Source organism: Phasianus colchicus, chromosome 3 (assembly GCF_987193195.1).
Source record: "Phasianus colchicus chromosome 3, bPhaCol1.hap1.1, whole genome shotgun sequence".
In the NCBI taxonomy this organism is placed as follows: domain Eukaryota; kingdom Metazoa; phylum Chordata; class Aves; order Galliformes; family Phasianidae; genus Phasianus; species Phasianus colchicus.
Genome location: NC_143438.1, coordinates 50,230,303 through 50,255,492, shown reverse-complemented (window position 1 = coordinate 50,255,492; position 25,190 = coordinate 50,230,303). Strand labels below are relative to the sequence as shown.

The 25,190-nt window shown below is 41.3% G+C and overlaps 1 protein-coding gene across 5 annotated transcripts in view; it reads right to left on the bottom strand.

Annotated features, from left to right (window-relative positions):
- The window catches only part of TAF4B (TATA-box binding protein associated factor 4b), a 74,399-nt gene extending 49,523 nt beyond the window's left edge, over window positions 1-24,876 (bottom strand). For 2 of the 5 annotated variants that reach the window (XM_031612956.2, XM_090137492.1), the window contains exons 1-6: window positions 24,421-24,874; window positions 9,923-10,071; window positions 9,055-9,162; window positions 4,721-4,888; window positions 4,490-4,615; window positions 2,293-2,382 (exon numbers count right to left, since the gene is read on the bottom strand). In XM_031612956.2, coding sequence (XP_031468816.2) covers window positions 2,293-2,382; window positions 4,490-4,615; window positions 4,721-4,888; window positions 9,055-9,162; window positions 9,923-10,071; window positions 24,421-24,691 — 912 coding nt within the window. In that variant the 5' untranslated portion in view covers window positions 24,692-24,874. Of the gene's footprint in view, window positions 1-2,292; window positions 2,383-4,489; window positions 4,616-4,720; window positions 4,889-9,054; window positions 9,163-9,922; window positions 10,072-11,798; window positions 11,944-14,235; window positions 14,438-23,729; window positions 24,388-24,420 lie in introns of those variants that run through there. The other 3 variants (XM_031612958.2, XR_016465143.1, XM_090137493.1) reach the window with 3 other exon arrangements.
- Between the last annotated feature and the right edge of the window lie 314 nt (window positions 24,877-25,190).

Here is a 25,190-nt window from a genome sequence, read left to right as displayed (position 1 = left end):
TAGTATTTTGTTGTTAACATAGTACACAACTGGGAGAGGGTACCTCATTAAGGATTACAGGGGTGTGGATACAGCTGAAAGCAGAAAAGCCTACGTGATACCTGACAGCATACAGCAGCTCTGCGTGACACCAGCCCAGCCCTGATACAGGTCAATCTACAGAACTGCCCTGAAGTCCTTACACTAAAACTGACCTGCTCCCCACATTGTGGGACAGCTTATTAACTCGGGATAAGCATTTACATCAACACATGAAGACAGGGCTATGTGTAAACTAATGAATGCCTGAGGAACTTTAAGGGTTGTAGAAGTGTTAGCAAATGCAATGCAGCAGCTCCCTGGTTCTTAGGCATGAACTGGTCCAGGGAGCTTGCCACCTCCAGGTCGAGTTCTGGCTGTGCCAGACGCAGGCTAGAGCTCTGCCGCGATACTGAGATTCCTCCACACTGCTCTGGGAACACAGCTAGTGTCCAGTAGGGATTCTTAGCCAAGGCCCTACAGAAGGCAGACACATTACTTACAAAGCCAAACTTGCCCTGGCAGCTACCAGAGCTCAAAGAAAAGCTTTGTTAGTTGTGCTGACCCTGCATGCACAGCCTGGTCATTCTGACGCCAGGATAAAGCTGTCCAAAAGTAACAGAGTACTCTTTGCTGCAGTTGTTGCACATATTATTCTAGAAAGTTAACACGAAAAACTCTGAACTACAATATGTCATAATAATGCAAATAGGGTAAAGGAAGAACTGCCTTTTGAGTTGCCCTTGAGTTTTTACATCAGGAATTTAGAAAGAGTAAAAAAAAAAAAAAAGGACAAATAACAATTTTATTAAATCTAGCAGAGAATCATAGATTGACTTGTTGTAAGGGATTTAAAGCCCACCAGTCCCACCCCGTACTCAGCAGCTCAGCTGCCCAGGGCCCCATCCAACCTGGCCTTGAGCACCTCAGGGATGGGACACCACAGCTTCTCTGGGCAGCTGTGCTAGTGCCTCTCCGCTCTCAGAGTAAACAATTTTTGTCTAAAATCTAATCTAAATCTCCCCTCTTTTAATTTAAAACCATCCCCCTTTTCCTACTGCCACCTATCTATGTAAGAAGTCAATCTTCTTCCTGGTTATAAGCTCTCTTTAAGTAGTGAAGGCCACGAGGCCTCCCTGGAGCTTTCTCTTCTCCAGAATGAACAAACCCACCTAACTCAGCCTTTTTTCCTAGGAGTGGTGCTCCAGCCTTCTGATCATCCTCGTGGCCTTCTTCTGGACCTCTTCCAACAGCTCTACTAGCTTCTACAGCTTCTACTAGAAGACTGCAGTCTTCTAGTCGAGCAAACTTACTATCAAAGCATTTGAAGGCTGCCACTATAACAGAAATACCCCATACCTGAACAGATCAGCAATAGACGCCCAAAGTAGTAACAACATTACCAGACCATTGTTGTACGTACTGTCAAATATTAAGAAAGCAGGAAAAGTCCAGCAAACTTCTCTTCCACCTTTACCACTTAACTATTCTTCCTTGATGCACCACTGTGCCTATACTGAATGTCAAGGAAGTACAGATCTATCAGTTCTAAGAACACTGTACATTACAATTAAGTAAATACAACAAAGTTTCCCAACTTTGCTGGGATTTAGTGGCTGTTACATGACAAAGACATTCATTTTTTGTCAATAAACTATTCTACCATATGATTAAAAAGTACGGTAGGCACATACACAGAAGAAAGCATTTTCTTATTTATACAATTATTTCCCTGAATGGAGATAGCTATTCCCAATTATTTTCTCTAAGTTGCAGCAGCCCTGTCAGAAACTTTCTGGAGAAATGAGAATTTTTTTTAAAACGAAAGAACTGTCTGCAATTAAACACAAGCCAGCAGACAACAGAATGCCAGGGTTATACAGATTCTTTAAGCTTAAATACTGCAAAACAGCTTCTGTTGTCACTCTTCTGTATTAGAATTCAAAGCAACTACAGCTTTGCTGAGCAAATAAAAGGTCATCTTAGTCTAACTACTCTACTGTAGATGTATCAGCTTCCAAAAGATTTGTCTCCAGTAATAACTGGAGAGTAATTACTCTCCAACTTGAGAATACAGCTGAAGGTAACTCTTCTGAAATCCCCCCACAATAACCCCTGTCTTTCCATGCGCAGCAGTCACACAGCATTAGCTGGGCTAAGCACCATTTCCTCAGCTGATTGGAGGAAATAACAATTTGAAAGCAATTAAAACATTTTCTGATCCTCCACCCTCCCTTCCAACTAAATACTTTATATCCACAATCAGACACTTACCTTGAGAAAAGGAACTAAATACGGCTGTGGAGAAGACTTGAGCTCTACATACAGTTTCTTTGTAAATTCTTCTGGTTCAATTTTTGCTTCCTAAGAGGAAAGTATAATTGCAACACTAAATCATAGGTATGAATCTTTTTTTTTTTTTTTTTTCAGGTGTATCAACAATTCATGGAAGTTTACACTATCATGATGTTGTTCACTTTCAGTACTCAAATACTTCTTTCCACCTGTATGTTTAAAGAAAGCATTTTAGGATAGAATGATGTTATAACCTAGATACAGTATTAGAAAATTAAGTTTCTTTGTTCATCCACAGACACTGAAGCTGCTAATACACATGAGGATATCCGTTCAAGCATTCACTAAAGTGAACTAAAAGAAACAAATTTATAAGTAACGTTGATCCTTTTGAGTACATCTTTTATGCAGAAATATGCAAAATCCATCAGGAGTACTTACAGCTATAAAGGTAGTTTATCAGCATCAAAATTTATATAGAATGGAGACAAAAGACAATTCGATTAGCTTTTGTAAAACGATTCCAGTCTAACACTCACAAAAGCATAATAAAGCATAATACTTAATGCTTTCTTTCTGAAGAAAGAGAAAGATCAGAACATCACTTCTGCATACCATTAAGGGAACAATCCCCTCAATCAATCTCTTCAATACTCTTTACTCTTCCTGCCACAGACAACTATTTCAGTGGCTTCAGAAGGTTAGAAAGCTGCAGCCAACTCCTGTGACTCCCTTATACTTCAGTGCCCCAGCAACCCAGATGAAGTGGCATGCAGCCTCAGACTGGTGGCTACTACTCACCCTGCCAGGTGAGACCTTTCCTTCCTTCAGGAAGGTACAGAAGACAGAGAAGCCCTCTTGCCAACCAGAGAAGTCAGCAGAGAAATTATGCCTTTCACTCCTATCCTCCACAGAACAACTATGTGGTCAGAGCAGGGGGCTTAGGTACCATGGTATTCACAGAATAACTTAGGAATGCACAGAAGAACAGAACTTCAAGCAGCTCAATTCTTGTCATTGGATCTGCTGCCTGTCTGGCTGTGGATACAGGTCACTGATACAATTGCAGGAATTTGGTACAGCACATCTCAGTGCACATTAAGGTTCTTGACACCCACTCCATGAAATGCTGCCTTGAGGACCACTTTACTTCACAGCTGCTGCTTATGTGTTTCCCCCATGCATATGAAACATTAATTTATTCTGCATTCACACCATACACACATACTGAATAACAGAAAAACAGTGCTTTAAAAATACTGCAAAAAGCAAACAAATGCACAGTTAAACAATTTATTAATGGCTGGTAATTACTGTTCTTTATAAAAAGCACTGTAAGCACAACAAGGATTAATTCTAGCACGCTCCAATGGAATTGTAGTGTATAGTCCAGCAGGGACAAAGAAAAAGGCAGTGAGAGAAGGGAAATCAAAGATTTTTGCAAGGCTGCATCTTAAAACAATCTGTTCTCTCAAATTATGCCTCTTTCTACACCATGCTTTTCTAGACTAAGAAATTCCTTCAGTACGACTTGCAAAGCCATCTCCCTCTACCAGCACATATATCCTTCTGCTGAAGTGGAAAGCCAAAATTGCAGTGATGGTCAAATGCCAAGAAAAGTAGTACCAGGAGAAACCACTACCAAGAAAGTCCAGCTCTGCTGGGGTACAGCACAAGGCAAGCAAATAGGCTGGCAAGCCATCACATTATTTTCTCCATCCCACTGTCTAAAGACACGGATAACTTCACACTCATTTCAATGGAGCTTCACCATCAGTGTGCAACTCAGTTCAGTCCTGGAGTAAAACAGTAATACAGACTAAGCACTGAACTACCATCACCACAGCAAAACTCTTGCTACTGAGAACTCAAACCTACACTAACAGAGTAGCTCAGACCCAAAAACTACATAAAAACAATAAACTCTTCCTGTTGTCAGTTACCTGCGTGCATAAAATGAAATAGGAATGAGAGGGGAAATTACAATATGGAATCCAGTTAAAATGCACATTATAATGTAATACTTTGGAGGATCTGATGTATTCTACCACAACTTGAGCTGTTTAAAAAACAACACACCAACACAAGTAGAAAGAGAAGGAACAAAATTATGAAGTCAACATTAAGATCAATATAAGATCAGTAGACTTTGCTTTAAAAAAAAAAAAAGGCTCACCAATAGATTTTGCACCAGATTCTTCACATTCTGCCCCATCTCAGTGGCTTGAGGTCCACTACTAGATGCCAATTTTATTAGCGTAGCAAGGAAATTCTTGCATTTCTTCACATTCTCTAGCATCTCCTATGGTGGAAATAGACTGTTAGACGTCAAGTTGGCTCTCCAACCTCTGATGAATGTAGAGAATGTTAATTTTTAATTAAAAACTTTTTTTTTTTTTTCCCTTACTGTTGAAGTGCTGGTCTGTGCTACTGTTGTGCCCTCTACTTTCACGGAGACTGCCTTTTGGGAGATGGATTGTGCAGGTGGTCCTGTAACTGGAAGTTTTACAGGTGTTCCAGTACTCAAAGGCTTTACAGCAGTAACTGCAGTAACACTAGCTGTTGCAGCTGCTGGCTGAAAAGAAAAAAAAATTAACACTTAAAACCAAAGACTAGCACAAATAACACATGCTATATTCTGCTAGCATATTAAGTAGCATCCTCCCTCCTCACTCAAGATTACTATTTAAAACATAAATGAACAAATCTTATCTTTATTTTCAGAAATTTGATTTTTTTTTTTCCTTTGAGAGACTATTTAGTTCTCTAAGTCACAGAACCTCCACAGCCAACCTGTTTTTAAGTCTGTGGGTGGTAGGGAAGGACAAAAGCCCACGAATATTAAAGAAAGTGCCTGTAACTTCAAGTGAAGGAAAAGAAAAAGTAGTCGTGAAGAAACACATAGTTCAAAACCAAAGTTCAAACTTTGCCAGGTTTCTATAGTCTAAGACTAATCAATTTTATACTAAGCCAAGTGACAGTACTCTGAAGATAAATACAACTTCAGATGATTATTTATATTCCTTTCTTCCCCTGCAGCTCCTCTCCCATTTGTGATATTCCTTATGTTTCCTATCACACAGGCACCAGATGAAAAGCATCGTGCCCATTTTGGAAGGATGCACCAGCAAAAACCAGATGAACAAAAGCACCTAAGTAGTTCTTCCTGTTTTTTCTTCATAGGAACCAATGTCAATCTGTCTCAAATTCATCAAGACACAAACCCTGTCAAAACTCACGTATGAGACTTTCACCTCCTTTTCAAATCTTTTTATCTACCAACAGATACAGAAGCTCCAGTAGCATGAGAGTTGTGAAGGTTTAGAAAAAACACAACACACACATGCCTTTCTCCTTTGCAAACTAGGCTAAAAAATACTAGTTGCCAAAGAAAACCTACTAAACATGAGTATTTCTACTTCAGGTCTGATTAGAATAAAAAAACATCCAATCACACCATTTTTCTAATACAACAGAACATGAGTAAGATTTTGTCCCCCACTTCTTTCATTTTCTCAAGTTGCCCACTAAAAAGCCACAGACTGAAGCCATAGAATACAGAAATAAGCAAAGGTTCAGTTTAGCATTTGAAGCCTGCAGTTAAGTACTGTTTTTTCCTCCAGCCCTTCCCCAAAAGTTTCAAAAGAAAGGCTGTTTTGTAGGTCAAATGTTTCAGATCTGCCCAACACAGCTGCTTTCACTGACTCCTAATATTTTAAACATCACTTTCATTTAGCAATCACACTGCTAATTGACAGTTAGTCATAAGATGGTAATGCAAGAGCCCAACTTAACTCATCATCAATTAAAAAAAAAAGAAATTAAAAAATCAGAACTGGACAGAGCATGTGTAGAACATCAACATGTTTTTAAATATTTCAGGACAGGGAAAATTAGTGAGCAAATGCTTAAAGCTAGAGCAGAACACCGGCACTTTTGTTAAATTTTCTTTTTCCTGGGTGTATCCTGCTCCCCCACAAAGTGCTGCCAGCTTGATATGAAAGAAGCAGTCAGCTACCAGAAAGCTTTCCAGCTTGGGCTCCCACCATTGATAACACTTTAATAGCTCTCTGCAGGATCTTTGCCACCACCACTGCCTCTTCCAAGGATGAAGCTCATCAGCTCTAAGACCACAGGGAGGCAAACTGGGCATGAGAATCCCACAAACAGATGGAAGGGAGGAAGACAGAAGGGGACATAGTACAGAACTGTCAAGCTGCAATGCCCTGGGCTTTTAAAAACTGAAAACATGAGGTTTGCTGGAGCTGCTCTCTTGCAAATTCCAGTGTGTTTACACATCAGGTCCAGAACAGTATTTTATCAGCTGAGGGAGGGAACAACAGGAAGTCTGCCGGACCCTTTTCCCAGGAAGACAAGTACATGGGAATTAACTTCTGTCATCTGCCCTCAACCTTTTTACACTACTGACAATTCTCATTCTCACTTTGAGCAACAGAGAAACAGTCACACAGACACGCACACACACAAATGGCATTAATCCTGCATATTTTGAAGTCATTTCAAGAGAAGTGTTCTGCATCTAAATGAAAGTGCCCCAGCATGACGCTAATTAGATACTTTGCAACCATGTTATTCCATCTGGGAAGAAGGAAAAAAAAATTAAAAAGTGCAGGTATTTTGTACAACCTCTGAGCTCAAACATTCAGGAACCAAAACAAACAAACATCTTTGTAGGAGAACAGTCCTGGAGTCAGCAACCAGAGGGAGTTTTGCAGTGTACACCAGGTTATACTTCAAACAGGATAAGAGACAAATGAAGGCAAGTTATCATTTCATCTCAACTGTTCCCCACTTTTTGTGAGGACGTACTAATATACCAACATTCCCCTTCTGGACCTCAAAAAAAATTTTAGGCTAAGACCAGCAGGTTTTTTTTAGGACTTCTGAACACACTGACACCAAGGAAACCAGGCTCAAGGGCTCTCTTCCTTTCTTTCCACAGGCAGTTCGTGCAACCTTACATACAGGCTCCCTTGACAGACCTCTTCCTTTTGGCTGCCCCAGAGCTAACACTGAAGTGGCCCTATGATAGCGTATATCCATACTGCACTTATTCACTGTATTATAAAAGGGACTTGTGCAGAGCATTCTGCAAAAACTGTGCAAAACATGTTCTGAGAAAGCCACTCCGAACAAAATAGCAGTATTAACTTTTCCTAGTCATCCCTCCTGCAGCCTAAATCAAGCTGTATGCTCATTAGAAGTGTTCAAGTTTCTACAAACTTTCTTGCCAAAAATACCGTCTACCTCTTTAAACGCTTCACAAAATCACAAGTTGAACCAATTACATCAAAGATGAACCAAGAAAGTACAGAAGAACCTTTTCAAAGACAAATGTAAGTGAAAATTAGTTAACAGAATAATAATCCGCAACATTTATTCACATTAAATGGTGAGGATGCATGCAGCTCCACCCATTTAATGGAAAAAATCTTTACATCCATCTCTTCCCTGCAGTGTTAAGGATAGTACAGCAGATGACTCTTGCTTTTACATTCCGAAGATCTCTGTGTAGAGATCACAAACACATGGTTTGCAAACTAGTATTCCAAAATAAAAATAGGTCAGGAATACCCACTATTATTCTTGACAGACACAAAGCATACACTGGTTTCATTCTAAGTGAAATAGAAAATGTATTAGAAGAGGTCTCTGGGTTTCCCCTTCCATTCCAATATTATCCACCTATAGTGAGAAGGAAGAGAGAAAACATCACAGAGCTGTGGGTAGTTTTCAGTTACTAATACAGAAGAACAGCAGGAGGACAAATCTGTAAGTCAGACTATTAGTTACTGCTGTCAGCAAACTTATCTCTCCATCTTTCAAACACTCAAGGTCAAGAACATACATTCAGCTTGGATTTTTTTTTTTTCTCATTTTCTGAATGCTTGGTCAACTACTACTGCTCAAGTCAGCTTGGTCACAAAAAAAAAACAAGTACAAACAAAATCTCTGATTTCTCCCCCAGCCTACAGGGAGAACAGAATAGAAGGAAGCAGTTCTCTTTTCATTACATGTGCACACACATATATCAAAACGCGTGGTCCCCTGGAACAGAGAAACAACTGGATCTATGTCTCATGTTCTACAAGTACCAGTGGTCTTATCGGAGTAGTCTTACATCATTTCACTCTGCTAACGAGAAACAAGACAAAAAACACAGTAGTAAAACAGTAATACATTTCCAGTAATTGTATATCTACATATTTTTGCAATCTGTCTACTAAATTCACTTAATTTACTTGGAGAACAGAGGTCTTCAGCCTATAATGAGAAAAAGGAAACAAAATCTCAAAACCTCAAACTTGAAAAAAAACCTGACTGGTACAGACAGCTCATTTTCCCTTCAGCACCATCTTAACTATACTTTTCCCTCCCCTAAGTAATCAGAGAACCCAAACATAAAAGCATTAGGAAGTCTCCATTCCCCAGAAAAGCTTCAGCTGGAGCTTGGAGGAGCTCAGTCACAGAGCACAAATGCACTGAAAATGGATCTTCAGACTATTTATTTTACACATTGTTCAATGCCATTGTGAGAACGCTTTCTACTACAGTGAGGGAAGATGATCTGACACATGCTGGCAGAAGCATAATTAAATTAAGAGCAAAAGTTATCAGCTTAGTGAAAACCAGATTAGTTAGAAATAACAAGAACACATCTATATTTTCTTCAGTTCTCTCCATCACTTCTTTCGCTGTACAATGAATCTTGCCACCTACCTGCATAACAGCAGGTGACTGAACAGTAGAAGTCACAGCATTTGTTGTTTGAGACAATGTTTTCAAAGGAGTAGGTACTGCTTTCTTTATTAACTGGGTGCCAGAGTTCTTAAAAAAAAAAAAAGTAATAATAGTAATCAAATAGTAATCATACACATGCAGAGAACAGTTGTCAGACAAGCCAGTGACAAAACAGACCCTGAAGTTAGGATTTGTTCTTGCTTGATATAAACCACTCATAAAATAACAGACATAAAATAAAAGACAAGTAACATTCATACAACCCATATGCTTGGAATACTTTTCAACAAAGCTATCTGCCTACTGGTTTTATACGTGAGAACATATTCAGGGACAGTTAGCCACAATTCCTAATCAAAATAAAATGATTAAAGGATGAGAATGTTGGTAATATTAAGTAGATGTCTCTTTTTTGGATCAACTCTTACTTTCCGTTATAAAAAATGTAAGCAAAAAGTCAGCAGTGTTGAGGGAATGAGAAGAAATATCCTTCAAGGGAACAAGAGAAAGGTTCTCAGCTTCCTTTTGCTTCATCAGAAAACCAAAAAGCTGCAGTTATACTAGCAGTAACCATTTAGGTAGCAGCTGGTTTTAAAAAAAAAAAAAAAAAAAAGGAAAAACACAAAACATCTTTCTTGTAAAACAGGAATTCCTTAATTTGTACAACTCCAAATGTAACAATTAGTGGTCTGAAAGACAGAAAGATAGGCATAGTGATGTTCATGTACAAAACACACCAACCACGCTGCTCAGAACACATTCAAATGCTTAGTTAACCCTTAACAGCTTATTTGCAAACCCTGTTATGACCATGTTAACATACAAATTAAACCTGTAAGGGATTTACCTGTACAGCACATATTCTGACTGCAGGTGTGCTGGTAGGTACAGACAGTCGTACACTTGTGTTATTTTGTGGTTGAGGCTGTGCTCGTGCTATTGCTTGCTGAGATACTAGCATCAGTTGACCATTACTGCTTCTGATAAGAACAGTTCCTGTTGGAGAAAAACATCCAATGTTAGAAATTAAGGAATGTTATGGCTTTGCTGTTTCTGTGGAAGAAATAGCTAGACCACATTGATAAGCAAATGTAATATTTAGTTTCTTACTCCTAGGAACAGCCACCCAAAAAGTAAGCACTAAAAGCCTACAGCAATTTTACTCTGCATTTTATGACCAAAAACAACCCCTAAAGTCAAGCGACAAACCAGACAGTCATATCAAAACTTTACACAACTAACTGCAAATCAATTCATCATTTGAGTCAAAAGAAATTTGGATTAAAAAAAAAAAAAAAAAAAAAAGACAAACCATCCCCCCCCACACCACACAGACCTTCTGGAATTACTTTAACAGTAAACACCCTTCAAACAGTTCTTCAGTCTGCAAAATGCATCACCACTATCAGAGTTAGCTGCTTCTACACATTTTGATTTTCTGAACATTTAGATGCACGCTTACAGGTGAAGACACGGTTTAGAGGAAGCCTGTACTGGAAAATGGAGCCTGAATAATGCCAGTTCACCTACCTACATCAAGGCCATCCCCTTAAACAGAAGGCAGTGATCCCCCACTGAAAACTAAGCCTATTCACACATTTGAAGATGTCCCTCTGTCAAGGATCTGTCCAAAAACATTCAAACTTATGGATTTAATCAAAGTTGTTTACAGCCAAATATGAAGACTTCTTTGAAAAAGTAGACTCTTCTACTTTGTTTCTTTAGTGTTTATTTTCCATCTAAGCCCACAGCAACATCAACAGAGCACAAATGAGCCTACTACCTTTCTCTCACCCTGTCAGCAATAATGACCAACAATTTAACAATTAACAAACAGAAGTATTTTTTATTAAACCTTTCAATTAAAAGTACTCCAAGGAGAATCACATGCTACAACAGTGTCATCCACTTTGCATTTGGAAGCCACTCAGCTACCAATGCCCCCACTTCTTCCCTGTCTGTACTTACAAGGGTTGGATTCTTGAAAATCCAGGTCTTTCATCAGGGTCACAACCACAAAAAGCCAGATGGATTCCTGCCCTCAACTGCTGCAGATCCTTCATAGGAGCTACAGAGCAGCTTGTTTTTGCTGGCACATCACCTCCTTTTACCTTCAACAGCAGCTACCATCACTGCCCCACATAGTACTTGGTCACACATCCCAGTATATAAGTACATCCCAATAAATAAATAAGAGTATCTAAACTTATTTTTTTCTTTGAGGATTGCATAGAACTCCAGGGAATCTGCTTTAGCAGGGAGGAGACCTGATCCCATCCCTTCCAACTCCTACAATTCTGTAATGCTGAGAATTTTTTAGCAGGCCAGCCAATATCTGAAGAATCCCATATATTCTATGCATACTCATGATATTTTCTGGTGTATAACAACTCTGTATCAAGAGAATAATCTTTTCACTATGAGGTTTGTTGAAAGAAGTCAAAATACACCATACAATATAGCCTAAAACTTTTCTTTTGTTTCAGTTAAAATAAAAAGCATAATTAAAGTGGCAAACACACACACACAAAAAAAGCCAATAAACACAAAGCTATAGCTATGTGCTTAGAAGCAGCTTTTCATCCCAAAAGCATAAGAGGAAACTGCAAGGCAGCAAAAAACTTTGCTTAAAACTCTGAAAAGACAACATATCGCTACTTAAATAACACAAACTAAGACTGCAAGGGCCACATCTAACATGATTCCCCCCATTCTCAACCAACCTTGCCAGGGCAGACTCACAAGACAGTTGCAAATCCAGAAAAACACTTGTTCCATCTGACAACTCAGCTTTCTCCTGCTCCTCTGAAATCTTGACTACAGTTACATTTCGGTACAGATGGATGTTTTAATTTAATCCATGAATGCCTGGAATCACAGAAGACATACCTGGTTTTCAATTTTCTTTTCACACTATCTTATTTCAACAGTGATTCATAGCATGCAATTTCTCGTCAGTCAGAAAAAGTGCATTTTTCCTTGTTTGCATCACATGTTTATGCAGATTCCAGGGGAAGAGAGAAAGCTGATGATGCACACACTTTGATAGCAAGAGCATTTCTCTCTGCACTAGGTCTATATCCAGGACTGTAGAACTATTACTTCTACTAGTTTTAGGTTTTTCCTTTCTCAGCTTACTTAAAAATGTCAGTGCAAGCTCTACTCTTTAAGAAGGTGCCTATAAGTTTAATTTAATTCCTTATTTGGAACATATTATGCTCTTTGTTTTCATATATTTGGATATTTTATCATTTGATTTTTTTTTTTTTTAGCAAAACTGACAGTAGCACAGATGCTATATCTCTGAATTGTACTGCATACAATAGGATAATTACCACAGTTAGCACAGTTATATGGTTATTTTTTGCACAACTGGTGCGAAGTTTCAGTTAAGCTCCAGCAGAAATGAACATCATGTCTGAAGAGTATCTCCCTGACAGCTCTTTCCTCCAGTCACCTCAATGGGAAGCACTTCCAGCAGGCTCCGCTTGACAAGAAATTAACACAAGAGCAACACTGGCAACAAGCTTATGCAAATACTGTACAGTTTATAAGCAAATTATTGAGCAATTAAAAGAAAAGCACAAAAAACCCTTCCCACCATAAATACTGACAGCTCGCAATAACACATTTCATTGTGACAGTCAAGTAACCCACCAGCATCATGCACTGAAACAAGGCAACTTTTCACCTAGTAGCAGAATTAGTTTACAAAAGGACATCCATGCTTCATCAAAGCTGTTAGAAATGCCTTCAAGCTTGTTTTGGGTGAGAGCATCCATAGCAGAAGTTACCCAAGGCCACTCCAGTCATGTAGGCCTCTCTGGCATAACAGGAACCTTTCCACTTAGAACAAACTTAAATTCTGCTCTATTTGTACAATTCAGCAGAATTTTTATACAGTGGAAGCCTCTTCATGTTCATAGCTTTTTGCAGCAACTAGTGAAAATAGAACTCTAAAACCCAATAGAACTCTAAAAACAAGCCCAATGTGATGGTAACCCACCACTATTGTTCTTGCAGGTGTAATACTTAAATGGCTGGCTTTAGAAAATAAATTAAGATAAATTTGAAACTTCCACTATTGTAATCTGTGTTATGAAAAGCCACAAGACATCACTTCAAAGCCTCAAACACACAGTTTGGCAGTTACAACCCAATGTTAAGAACTGACAGCAAACCAACACTGATCATCTAAAGAATTTCCATTTCTGATTGTGGCAAGTTATACTTTTCCATAGCTTCAAACAAAAAAACCCACAACCCTTGGATACTTTGCTTCCACCTTGAAACAGAAGAAATGACCTAATGGTGAAGTTACTAATCCTACCTCCAGATGCAGTCCTGTAGGAAAGCCAAGAGGGAAGGAACTGACAACCAAGACCCAGCTCAGCTTCCTTTGAGGCTAACCAGAAGGAACCACATTACAAGTTCTCACACTGAAATCTCCCTGACAGCTCTCCTCAGTGACCTGCCTTCTCCTTCAAAGAAGCTCTGGGAGCTCAGCGTTCAGAAAGGATGCCCAGCACCACTCAGACCAGGGCTGGACAGTCACTACTCACAGCACGTCTTACCCGGCCACAACAGCTGCTTTTGCTATGGAAAACCAAACCGTGTCTATTAAGTTCCCATTTGCTGCTTCAAATAAAGAAAACTCAGCTGCAAGTTTATGCTTTGCCAATCATACCTGCCAAGGAAACCAAGCTTTTTATAAACAGATTAGAATCCAATTTGAGTTTTCTAAGCCATGGCTGTGCTTATCATCCAAGTTGGGAATAAAAAAAAAAGAACAAACACAGGTTAGTGGAAGGAGCAGCTTCCAGATTCCTGATGAAGTTGAGGGACAAGTATCTCTTCATTATAACCAGAGACATCAAAGGCAAAATGTTACCAGATATGTAAACAACACACTGTGAGATTAAGGCAGAGATCTGTTTATATCACGGTAACATCACCTGCATGGGCTTCAGGGAATAGCGTCAAGAAAACTACACTCATGGAAGTAAATGTTAAGTTGTGCCACCAAGCAAAGCCCAGGGTTTCCCCAACAGTACTGCACAACAATGAACGTTAAAAGCATCCCACAAGGGCAACTTTCACCATTCAATTTCTGTCAAGGCCACTTCCAAAGGAGAACATCCAAAAGGAGTTTGCACATACCTGAGATGCACTAGCTAGCAGGTGTGCTCCTGTGGAGATGCACCATATGTTGTTAGATTTGAAGCTTAAACTGTCATGTTGAATCGCCGCTTTGATTACATGATTTCCAACAGAACTGCTTAGCACAACAGCTCTTCAGAACTGCTTTGCAATAGTAGACTGCAGCGCAACATAAGAAAGTGAAAAGAAGTCTCCTACTTAGGAAATCATACCTTTCACGCCTGCTTCCTAAATAAAACACAAGCAAGAACATACTAAATCAGGCCCTATTCACTTAAGAGAATACAAGGTACCATAGCTGCTGCTCGTTTATTTTGAAACAAGGGCTGCAGGCATCAGATATGCTCACAACTCTAGTAAAATTCACTTTGAAATACAGCTAAAAAACAAAATTATAAATACAGCCTTAAATGAGACTTGCATATCCCAAAACAATAAGTGAACATTAAAACAACAAAAAAGTTTGAAAACAACAGTAATGTTTAAATGCTCTCCATTCCTAAAAAAAAAAAATACTATTTTTACCAAACTACTCAAAACAAAGGAACAGCTTTTAAGATATTACAAGGTAAAAGCAAGTTTTAGTAGGAACAGAATGTCAACTTGAAAGGAACACTGGTTTTAAGTTTCTTAGTCTGGCTGTTTAGGATGAATTGAAATCCAGAAAATAAAGGGCTAAATAGCACTAATCCAAGCAACCGCTTTGAAAATATTTTTTTCTCTTTGAAGGTATTCTTTAAAAAAAAAAAAACGAATTTTTTCTTGAGTCATTTAAAAGTTACAAATTTTAGGAATAAGACAGATCTAAAACGCTCATTATTAAAGACTGACTAGTTAAACAGTGACCACAACAAGGTGCACTGTGTTATAGACGGTTGTAAAAGTCCACTACAGATAGCGAAAGTTTTCATGAAATACCATGAAAGACAGGATAGGTGAGTTAGATACTGTGCAACTCAACTTTTACATGACTCCATATGCTGGGGTCCTATTTTTTCAGATTAAGTATGGATCCTACAGCATGCACAGTAACTACTTATTCCTCACAACCCACCCCCCAACTGAGTTTTCCTGGATGTCTGCTTCAAATTCCTGTACTGAATATGAAGAAAAGATGACAGCCCAATCCAGAGACATCATCAATGACAAGTGTAACTTCTCACTCTTAAAATGATGCAACCACAGAGGTTTAGCTGCTAGGTTTAGCACCTAGCCCACCAAGATGAATGCTGTCTTCTATTCTAAATTGAATACAATTGTATTTGGACAACTGATCTTCTGAAGAGCCACAAATATCTCCTGCTTGGGGATTTCTTGTGATATGTCTTAAGAGTTTCCAGACAAGCAGGACAGAGGGCTTGTATACACTACACAGACCAAACTGACTTGCTCAGCTTGTAGTAGACTGCATTCATAAAGCACTTCACTGCATGAAACAATCATTACGAGCCTGTGGAAGATGATGTCAGTAGTTGCAGGAGGAATTCAAACACGATCAACCCATAGCCAGCACTTGTATGGCAGCAACCAAGATCACCACATACACAAACCCTAAAGAAGTTGATTCTCCTCACGCGTCATTTCACAAATTCAGTAATTGCCTATCCCAGAAGATATCCTTTGCATGGTTTCCCTGTTCCAGAGATGCTTGTATACTAATGGATATTTGTGTCACTGACTCAGGAACTAGTGCATGGATTTTGCAGTACCACCTTGAGATACCCAACATTTACTTCTAATTCAAGACTCCTTGTTTTGCACAGAGGTACATGGATCTCCACGTCAAGAAAAGCATTAAAAGGGAATAATCCTAATTTGTGTTTATGCTACAAGAGAACAGAGGCTTAAAACACAAGGGTGCAGGGAAATACCATATCCCCACAAGTGCTTTAAATGAGTTGATTGCATCTTTGCCTATCGCACAAACACCACAACGTGAACTTGTAAACTCTGTCTTCATTTCAGCTGCAACAGAATTGGTTGCATATCAGAGTGCCTGATATGATGCTGTTTTGGTTCTAGGAGAAAAACACTGTTGGTAACACACAGGTGTTTACAATTGCCTGCTAAACAGTGTTGTGCAAAGGCAAGGCCATTCCCAGTGAAGGGCCCAAGGAGCTGGGAGGGAACAGAATTAGGACAGCTGACTTAAAATGGCCAAAGGGATATTCTATACCACATGATATCAAGCAGAGTAAGTTTTGAGGGGGGGGTGGGAGTTCATCTCTCCCTCTTCTTCCACAGCTCAGGAGGCTAGCTGGGCATCAGTCAGAGGATAGTGAGCAGTTACTTGTACATCACTTGTTATGTACATTCGTATATACATACAATCATAACTATTTTCCTTTTCTCTAACTTAGTAAATAATTTTATCTCAACCCATGAGTTCTACTTTGGTGGGGTGCTTGTTTGTTTTTTTAATTCTCTTCCTCACCCCACTAAGAAGAAGGGGGGAGTGAGCAAATGACTGCGTGGTGATGAGCCAGCCACCTGCTTGGTTAAACCACAATGCTCTGGCCTATAACTTCTAATGTAGCAAAATGCTAAAAACACAAATATCTGAAGCCAAGTTTCAGACACAGCTTAATGAGTAAGTCTTATCCAAACTGCTGGATGCTAGCTGCTCACTAATGCATTTTTTGTGCCCAGACAGATATCTGTTTCACAGACCAGCAGTCCTGCCCTCTCCTCCCCGCAGCATTTACGCCTTTTCACAGATTACAGGCCTGTGCTCCCATTAAGAGTTTTCCTGCACTGCGCACACAGTTAAAACTTCATTATTTGAAAGTATATTAATACCCATGCAATTTTACAGAGTTACAGTAAAATCCCTATACAAAAACATAACCAGCCCATCTGCAAGGTAGGGCACCTTTTATTTATAGCAAACAAGAGATGTCCATACCAAACACTGAAGACAACCCGGACGTTGTATTGGATCTTGGAGGAGCTGTAAATAACTGACAGACTCTAGATGTTTTCTAGGCCTAGTTCCAAGATGGCACTACAGCTTCTATTCAAATTCAAAGGGTATTTATTACACTAGAATCCCAAGAGTTTCTGTTTTTTTTTTTTTTTTTATGGGCAAGCATATGGGATTCCAAGCCAACTCTGCATTCCACTAAGCAGTCTTATCTGATATCATGAGAACATCCTTGAGCCATATCTTTCAGGTCCTGGGTTCTATGATTGCCCATCAGCATTTCCGCATCTTATCTCTGTTGCTTGCAACTTTACTACACTTGGTAGTAAAGAAGCTTGGTTTCTTGCCTAAGGAATCAGACAGTTCTAGGACTGTCTATAGATAAAGTGATCTGACTTTGAGTTCTAATGGACCCAAGTTATTTCATGAAGGAGTTTTGTGTATTTGCAGAGGACTCCGCTAATAGCAATGAAATAGTACTTCAAAGGAGCCCAAGTGGCATTTCCTTGTTTCCTAGAGAATTTCTGCTACAAAAAGGTACTGAATCCATATACCACACCCTCTTCTAGCTTGCCCTGAAGTCCTTACTGAAATTATTTAAATCTTAAGCTTGAAGTCTGACACATTGCAGCACAGCTTCATAAGAATCAGTACCCTGCACTTCGCATTTCCAGAACACTCTTACAGAGAAGTCGTTAGAAAGAAACAGGAAACTTATTCAACAGTATAAAAATTTTAAATCAAGAGAAGGTTAAAAAAAAAAACAACAAAACTGGCACCACCACAGAGTTCTAATACAAGGCAGCATCATCCCCCTTTAGATCTCTGTCTCCTTTAAATAAGAGAAGAATTAACTCAATTAATCCAGATTAGCTTTACAATGAGACTTTTGTTTTCTTAGAGTTCACACAGAGAACAGCAGCAGCAGGTTGAATTCCACTTGATTTTCTCTAACAGTACAAATTCACCCCTCTTTTGGATGGATTTTCATATATTTCAGTAAGACAAGCAAGGGGCTTAACACTGAGTTTTAACACTGATTATCACCCTTCTCCTAAACAGGATGAAGCAAACAAAAATTCTTGTAGAAGATAGCAAAACGTTCATGGAAGTATTAACTCCTCTCTGTTAACTCCTCTCACAGATACTGTTGAAACTGTAACAAACTGTGTGATATTTCAACAGTAATGAGAAGTTATAAAAAGCCGTTCTGAAGAAAGGAAATGGAGATGTGAAGGGTCTGGTGCACAAGTCTTATGGGGAGCAGCTGAGAGAACTGGGATGGTTCAGTCTGGAGAAAAGGAGGCTTGGCAAAGACTTAATCACTACAACTCCCTGAAAGGAGGTTTTAGTGAGATGGGAGTCAGCCTCTTCACCCAAGTAACAGCAATAAGATGAGAAGTAATGGCTTTAAGTTGTGCCAGGGGAGGTTCAGATTGGACGCTAGGACAAATTTCTTCTCAGGAAGAGCGGTGAGGTATTGGAACAGGCTGCTAAGGGAAGTTGTGGAGTCACTGTCTCTGTAAGTTTTCAAGAAAAGTATAGATGTTGCATTGAGTGACATGATTTAGAACAGTTACAGACATGAGTTGATGGTTGGACTAGATGATCTTGGTGGTCTTTTCCAACCTTAATGATGCTATGAATACATTTAACTCCTTCAACACAAAGATTCCCTTGTAGAACACCACCAAATAGACAGATCTGGCTTACTGAGGGCTCCACATGAACTATCTGGCATCTTCCAGTTGGCAAGCTGCAGGTGAAAGCCTTCAGGAGGTGTGCCAACCAGAGGATAGTGCATCACCCACCTTTCAATTCTGCCTGAATATCCACACAAGAAACTTTCCTATGAGCAGCTAATACTAACAAACCCATCTCTTCTGCCTCTGACAAACTGGGACTGTGCACTGGAAGAGGCCTGCAACCACGAGCTATGAAAACCAAGTGCCATAACATCCATCTGCTCCACCAAGTTACTCAGTAAGAAGACTGAGCTTCATGAGTTCTTCAGACTTAACAGAAACTAGATTTGCTCATTAATAACAAGGATTTTCTATTTGCCATCATGTTTCCCTTACTTCAGTCTTGATTACAGAGTATTTTCCTGAGATACTGGTAGAAAAGATCTGCCAGAGGACTTCATTCTTAAGGTGACAGCAATGGCAGGACAGACCTTAATCATCACAATTTGAACAAGTACATTACCTCCTTCTATTGTGGTATTTTCACCTTTGTAAATTAAACATCTTTTTCTTGAGAAATCACCAGAATTTTCAGAGAAGTAGCTTTATGCAAAAAACTTCAGATGACAAAAGACAAAGACAAACCCTAGGACAATATAAATTACTCATTTTTTATACTTCTCAAAAGCTTTGCAACTTATAGCAAGACTTGCATAAGTAACTGTAAGATGCAATTCTACTCAATAAGCTTACCACAGATTTCCATCACGTGGCACAGCAAATACTTGGTTCTGTAAGAGAACTTAAAGAAGGCTGTTATTTGAAACTACTTGAAATAAACAACTCAAAGCTTATCTACTTCATCAGTCTTTGAGAAAGTAATGTTGAATTATCTTTAGTATTTTTTCATCTATTTGTGCATGGATGATGCTATTTTTTCTTCTGTAACCTAAAGGGCCCTTTAAATACCACAAAAGCAATAGAAGTCAAGCTCACATTTTTTAAGGATTAAGTTAAACATTCACCAATCAACAGTTGTAATTCTGTGCAATACAGTCCAATTGACTTTAAGATTGGAACAGCCTAAAACACTAATTTTACTGAGCATCGTATTTCAGTGCTTCAGTATTCAAAGTGCATCTGCTTTTATGTGAAAACCATAAATCTAGAAATTAGCTTTATATCTACTGCCAAGATTGAAATCGTAATTCCCATAGGGCAGCACGTTGAATGATATGAAGGCACTGTTTTGCTAGACACATTCAGTTGTGAAACTCAAATCAAATCCTACGGAGCAGTTGAAATTCCTATTGGGTGCAGCAGAAGACTTTGCACACTGTTAAATTTGAATTGGTTCTTCAGTCTGTCACAGCTTTGATAAACCCTCCTCAGAAAAGAGTTGACTGGCATTGGGCTTTTGAAGAGTGAAGTTTTCAATCAACCCAGGTAAGCCTGCTAAGCAGAGGGCACTACGGGGATATTAAAGGTTGAAAGAATGCATCATTTAGCACCTACTGGTCACCTACAGGACAAGTTTTATACTCAGAATTCAATAAATTGTCCACATCCAGGAACTCCATACCCTGAAGCAAAGTCTCTAGCTTCCTGATGTGCTGGAAGAACATTCTGACTAACCACTTCCTAAACAATTAAAACATAAGTAGTTAAAAATTAGCACTTCTATTCCAAAGCAAAGGACTGATGCAACTACAAAAACATCCTCATGCCGCTTTACAACCAAGAAACAGCATCAGAATGGAACAAGAGACATTCAGAGTGCAGTACAGGAAAGCCACTATGCTGGCTGCAGAGGTGGATGCTGATGTTTGTCTGCCTTCACCAACACAAACAGCCTTAGAGCCCACACAATTAGGAGAAACACAGGAACACAGCTTCAGCTCCCTCCTCCTTCCTGCAGGTGCTTGCTTCACTGTCTACCCACCTCCTGCCACGACACTCAGTTGTGCCTTCTCAACAGCTATCCGCTATCAGCCCAGATAAGCTGCAGGCAGCAGAAAGCTTGCCAGGGACAGGCCAAAATACACAAGTGAAGACAACTGAGCTTCAAACAGGAGCCAAGGACGTGTACCTGTCACTGTTTTGCCTCCAAGGCAGATGGAGAGGAGCCTTGGTGCAGCAGCTGAGCCTCACACCAGCGTGCTAGCCTAAAGTAAGGCAGAATCAGGACACAAGCCCAGATGTGTGAAGTAGACACCTCCAGCAGAACTGGCTCACCAGCAGGACCAACCAGAGCCAGACACACCGGCTCTCTCCCACAGAAAGCCCATCACAGTACGCAGATCCAAAGGTAACAACAGAGGATGCTTAGCAGCCAGATGAGCTCTGCAATGTGTTGTCCCCTCAGGAGAGAAGCAGATACGACTGACTGTCCCTTCCAACATCTGTATGCAATTTGAGGGACAGGGACAGTGTAAAATCCACACAGACACAGAGAACTGCATTTAAAAAAAGAAAAAAGGAAATCAAAGGATGATGCTCTCCTCATTTTCACACTACTTCTCCACTTCCCACTTGCTGAAAAAAGTGTCAGGCCCAAAGACACTAAACTGAGCTATGAACATTTCTCATGGTCCCTTCAGCACATTCATATTACTTAACACAATATATTTGCACTACTCAGCTATAATGAAGGATAATCAGAAATGCAATAAGGGCAACCAGGAACCTCACCACTCCTTCTCCTCCCCAGGCCTTTACCCATTTCCTCCTTTTAACAGCACAACCCAACAATTTCCTCCTGCAGTAGGAAGCTTAAGTTAACCAAGGATTCAATTCCCTGTTAAGAATGTGGTCCATGACAAGACATTTGCAGTTTGGGGAGGAACAGCACAGACCACAGCACCCAGAGCTGGGGTCAGAAGCATATGTTGTTGGCAGCACTGCACTCACTGTCCTCACCTGGTCTTCACAAGTCATATAGACAAGTTCATCAAGTACAAAACTCTAAAATGCTGCAAAAGTGTTTTTATTAACAACAACAGTAACTGAAGATAATAGATATTCCTTCTATTTAGGAAGAGTCAGACCCATCATCCAGTCTAAGAGCTAATAGTATTTTAAGGGCAAAACACAACCACCAAAGCTTCAGGGTAGAATCGGTCCTGTTGAAAGAGGTGTGTGAAAGAGTCCTTGGCTGAAAACATAGCGCAGGCACGCAGGCATGGTCTCCCACCTCATGACTGCTGGTACAGGAGATACTCTAAGGACAAAAAAGGAACACAGCACTAGTCCAGCTATTCAGCCCCAAACCTGCATTTTGTAGAGGAAAATGATTAAATACCCTTGTTAGTCACGAACAAGTATGGTTCTGTATGCACTGCAGAACTTGTGAAGCACAACGATCTTCCATGGGAAACTCAATGAAGTAGCACTTGGCAGAAGCATAATCCAAGCTCAGAGGAGTGAAATACCTGGTCATCAGACATTAACTTTCCCACCTCTTAGCTTTACTCTGGGCAAGGAAGAGAAAAGCAGAAGCTGAAAAAGAAAGAATAGCCTAAATCCATGACTTTCAAGAACTTTTTCTGCCCCCCAAACAATAGAGTCAAGTTCTGCTGTCCTGGATGCCTTTCTTTTCTGCAAACAGCAACTGTCTATAACTCTAAAAGAGCAAAACCTGCTCCAGACTGCAAGTTCACCAGTACTGCAAAATGACTGATAAGAGTGCTGCTGTCATCCACCTTTTCTTAAAAGAAGCCATTTCCAGTGCCTCCAACTGCAGTTCAGAGGGAGCATACTTTCTGCATGCATTTTTCTTACCAGCTTTCGCAGGTACTGCAGGTTGAATGTCACTGTTCTAAAGCCAGGTGCACTCTTCCAAGCTCATTTTAGGCCGTATGGCTAGGTTTTATCATTTCTTTGGAATAAACTCTGCAAGCTTAAGTATTCAGTATTTTATTCCACTGTCTTTTCTAAGTAGTCCAACACTTGTTTAGTTTTAATGCTATACCATCTTACAGTTAAGCACCTGGATGATTTTTACATCAACTCAATTTTTAATGAGTAATAAAGACAGAGGTAGAACATTAACACTTTATCAAGCAAGAATGCATTTTTAAAATTGTCCTTAGGATGATCATTCTGAAACATTTCCTGGAGACATTCACTGATTCATAGGAAATCCAACATCTTCGGTGCCCTTTTTGGAGTATTAAATTCTAGTTAAAATGTTGTAGAGTACTGGCACCTCCAAACTTTCAACACAAAGTCTTCTTTCTTAGTTTTGTCCCAAGAGCAAGGAAAACAAGATGATGCAACAGAAGGGCAACACCACTTTTGTTACATCTGCCAACTGCCACAACACAAGCCAGTTTATACTCTGCACTGTGCATCCACATACCCATATCAAACTATAATAGAGAAAAAAGAAAAAAAAAAAAGAAAGAAAAACTATTGCTAAGTTGCACTTCCCAAACTACAAGCTACTCATACATGCCTTCACCTGCATGGAAAGATGTTTAACTGAATGCCAGTACATACCAGAGAGTCAAAACATTAGGTAAAAACAAATGTAAAAAAAAAAATTTGAGAGTCCCGACTATTAAATAATAAAGAAACAAACAAACATTTTCACCACGTTTCGTTTCAGAGGAAAGTTGGCAGGGAGTTAGACTCATCCCTGACTGCTGACTTACCCAGACATTACAGCACATGTGAGTGCTGGAAAACTCAAAGCAAAACTTACTTATTGAACACTTTCTTTCCCCTTATATTAACAAATCCCAAAGAGACGTGTCTTTGAAAAAGAAGCTGAAAAAAAATAAAGAAAGAAAAATGAAAGAGAAAGAAAAAAGAGGAAACGCAAACATGCAGCAGCAGCACAGGACTGAACGTACAGTCAGACCTCCATTTAGAAAGCATCCTACCTGGAAGTAACTGAAAAAGATGCTCCAACAAAGGAGGTGTCCTGGCAGAAAATAACTGCAGCAACAATAGCACTGAGGCAACTGCATGCCTCAGGAGAGTAAGAGTAGTGGCATCAGTCACTGTGGTGCAGGTAGGAACACCTGGGCAGTCCCTGATAACATCCCAAGTCATTGCTACCACTGCTGTATGGGTGCTACACCAGCGTTCTCTTTGCTGTTGAAGTACATCCATTAACTTATTTCCCACGTAGGTGTGATAAAAAGACAAGACCCTCGAGCATTCTCACAGCACACCTTACACAGAGTGACGCTTTGCTCCACGAAGGGCTCGCAGGGGCCTGGTTAGCCACCACGGCCACAAGAACTCCACTGTAACAGCTTGTGCGGAACGTAAAAAGTTGCCTTATGCGGCAGCTTCCACATCCACCCTGCATCCGCCTCAGGTGCTCCGAGCACCCCTAACAGCGCCCGACTCAAGCTGCCTGTGCTCTCCACGTCCCGCAAGGCAAGCGAACACCCCACCTCGCCCACCCGCCTCACGGGGCAGAAAAGCGACCGGCTCCCAACTCCCGGTGCCACTCGTCCCAACTTTCCCCACCTCACCCAGCTGCCCGAGCTCCCGTGTGCCCACGCGGAGCGACGAGGCGGGGAGGACACGCGTGGGGCCCCGCGGCTGGGGGCACGCGCTCACCTGGAGGCAGCTGGAAGTTGGCCGGCAGCTGGATGGTGGCGGCGGGCGGCCCCTTGGGTACCACCAGCGGCCGCGGGCCCCCCGCAGCAGCCGCGCGCACCGCCGGGGGCCCCGCGGAGGGAGCGGAGGGCGCCGGGCAGCCGGGCACCTTGGCGGCGGGGCTGCCGCACGCGGGAGCCGGGCCCCCGGCGGGAGAGCCGGCGGGCGGCTGCTCCGGGTGCCCGCCGGGCATCAGCCTGACGGGGGCCGCCGCCGTCGCCGGGGCGCTCATGGAGAAGGAGAAAGAGAAGGCGAGGGGGGCGGCCGGGTCGCGTAGGGCCCCGCGCCGCCCCGCAGCATCGCTCGGCGATCAGGCGCTGCCCCGGCCGGCGGCGCGCCGCCCAGCACACATGGTCACCCCGCCGCCGCCGCCTACTGCTCGGCGGCCCCACGTGGGCCCGGCCTCCCCTGCCGGCGGGAGGGAGAGAGGGCGGGCGGAGGGCGGGCCCCGGCCGTCGGCTCGTCCTACTGCGGCGGCGCCCAGCCCAGCCCTGCCCCGAGCCTCTCGGGGCCCGCGCCCGGCCGCCGCCCGCCGTGTTTATAGCGCCATGCGGAGGACGCGCAGGCGCTCAGGCTGCGCGCCGGGCCGCGTCACGGGGCTCACGGGGCGGGGCTGGAGGCGTCCCGTGGCGCTGCGGGGGTTTGGGGTGCGCGGCTGCCCTTGGAAACAACCGCGGCCCTTAATGGCACTTCCCGTCACACGCTGAAAGTTGTTTGAGAGCAGCCGGCGG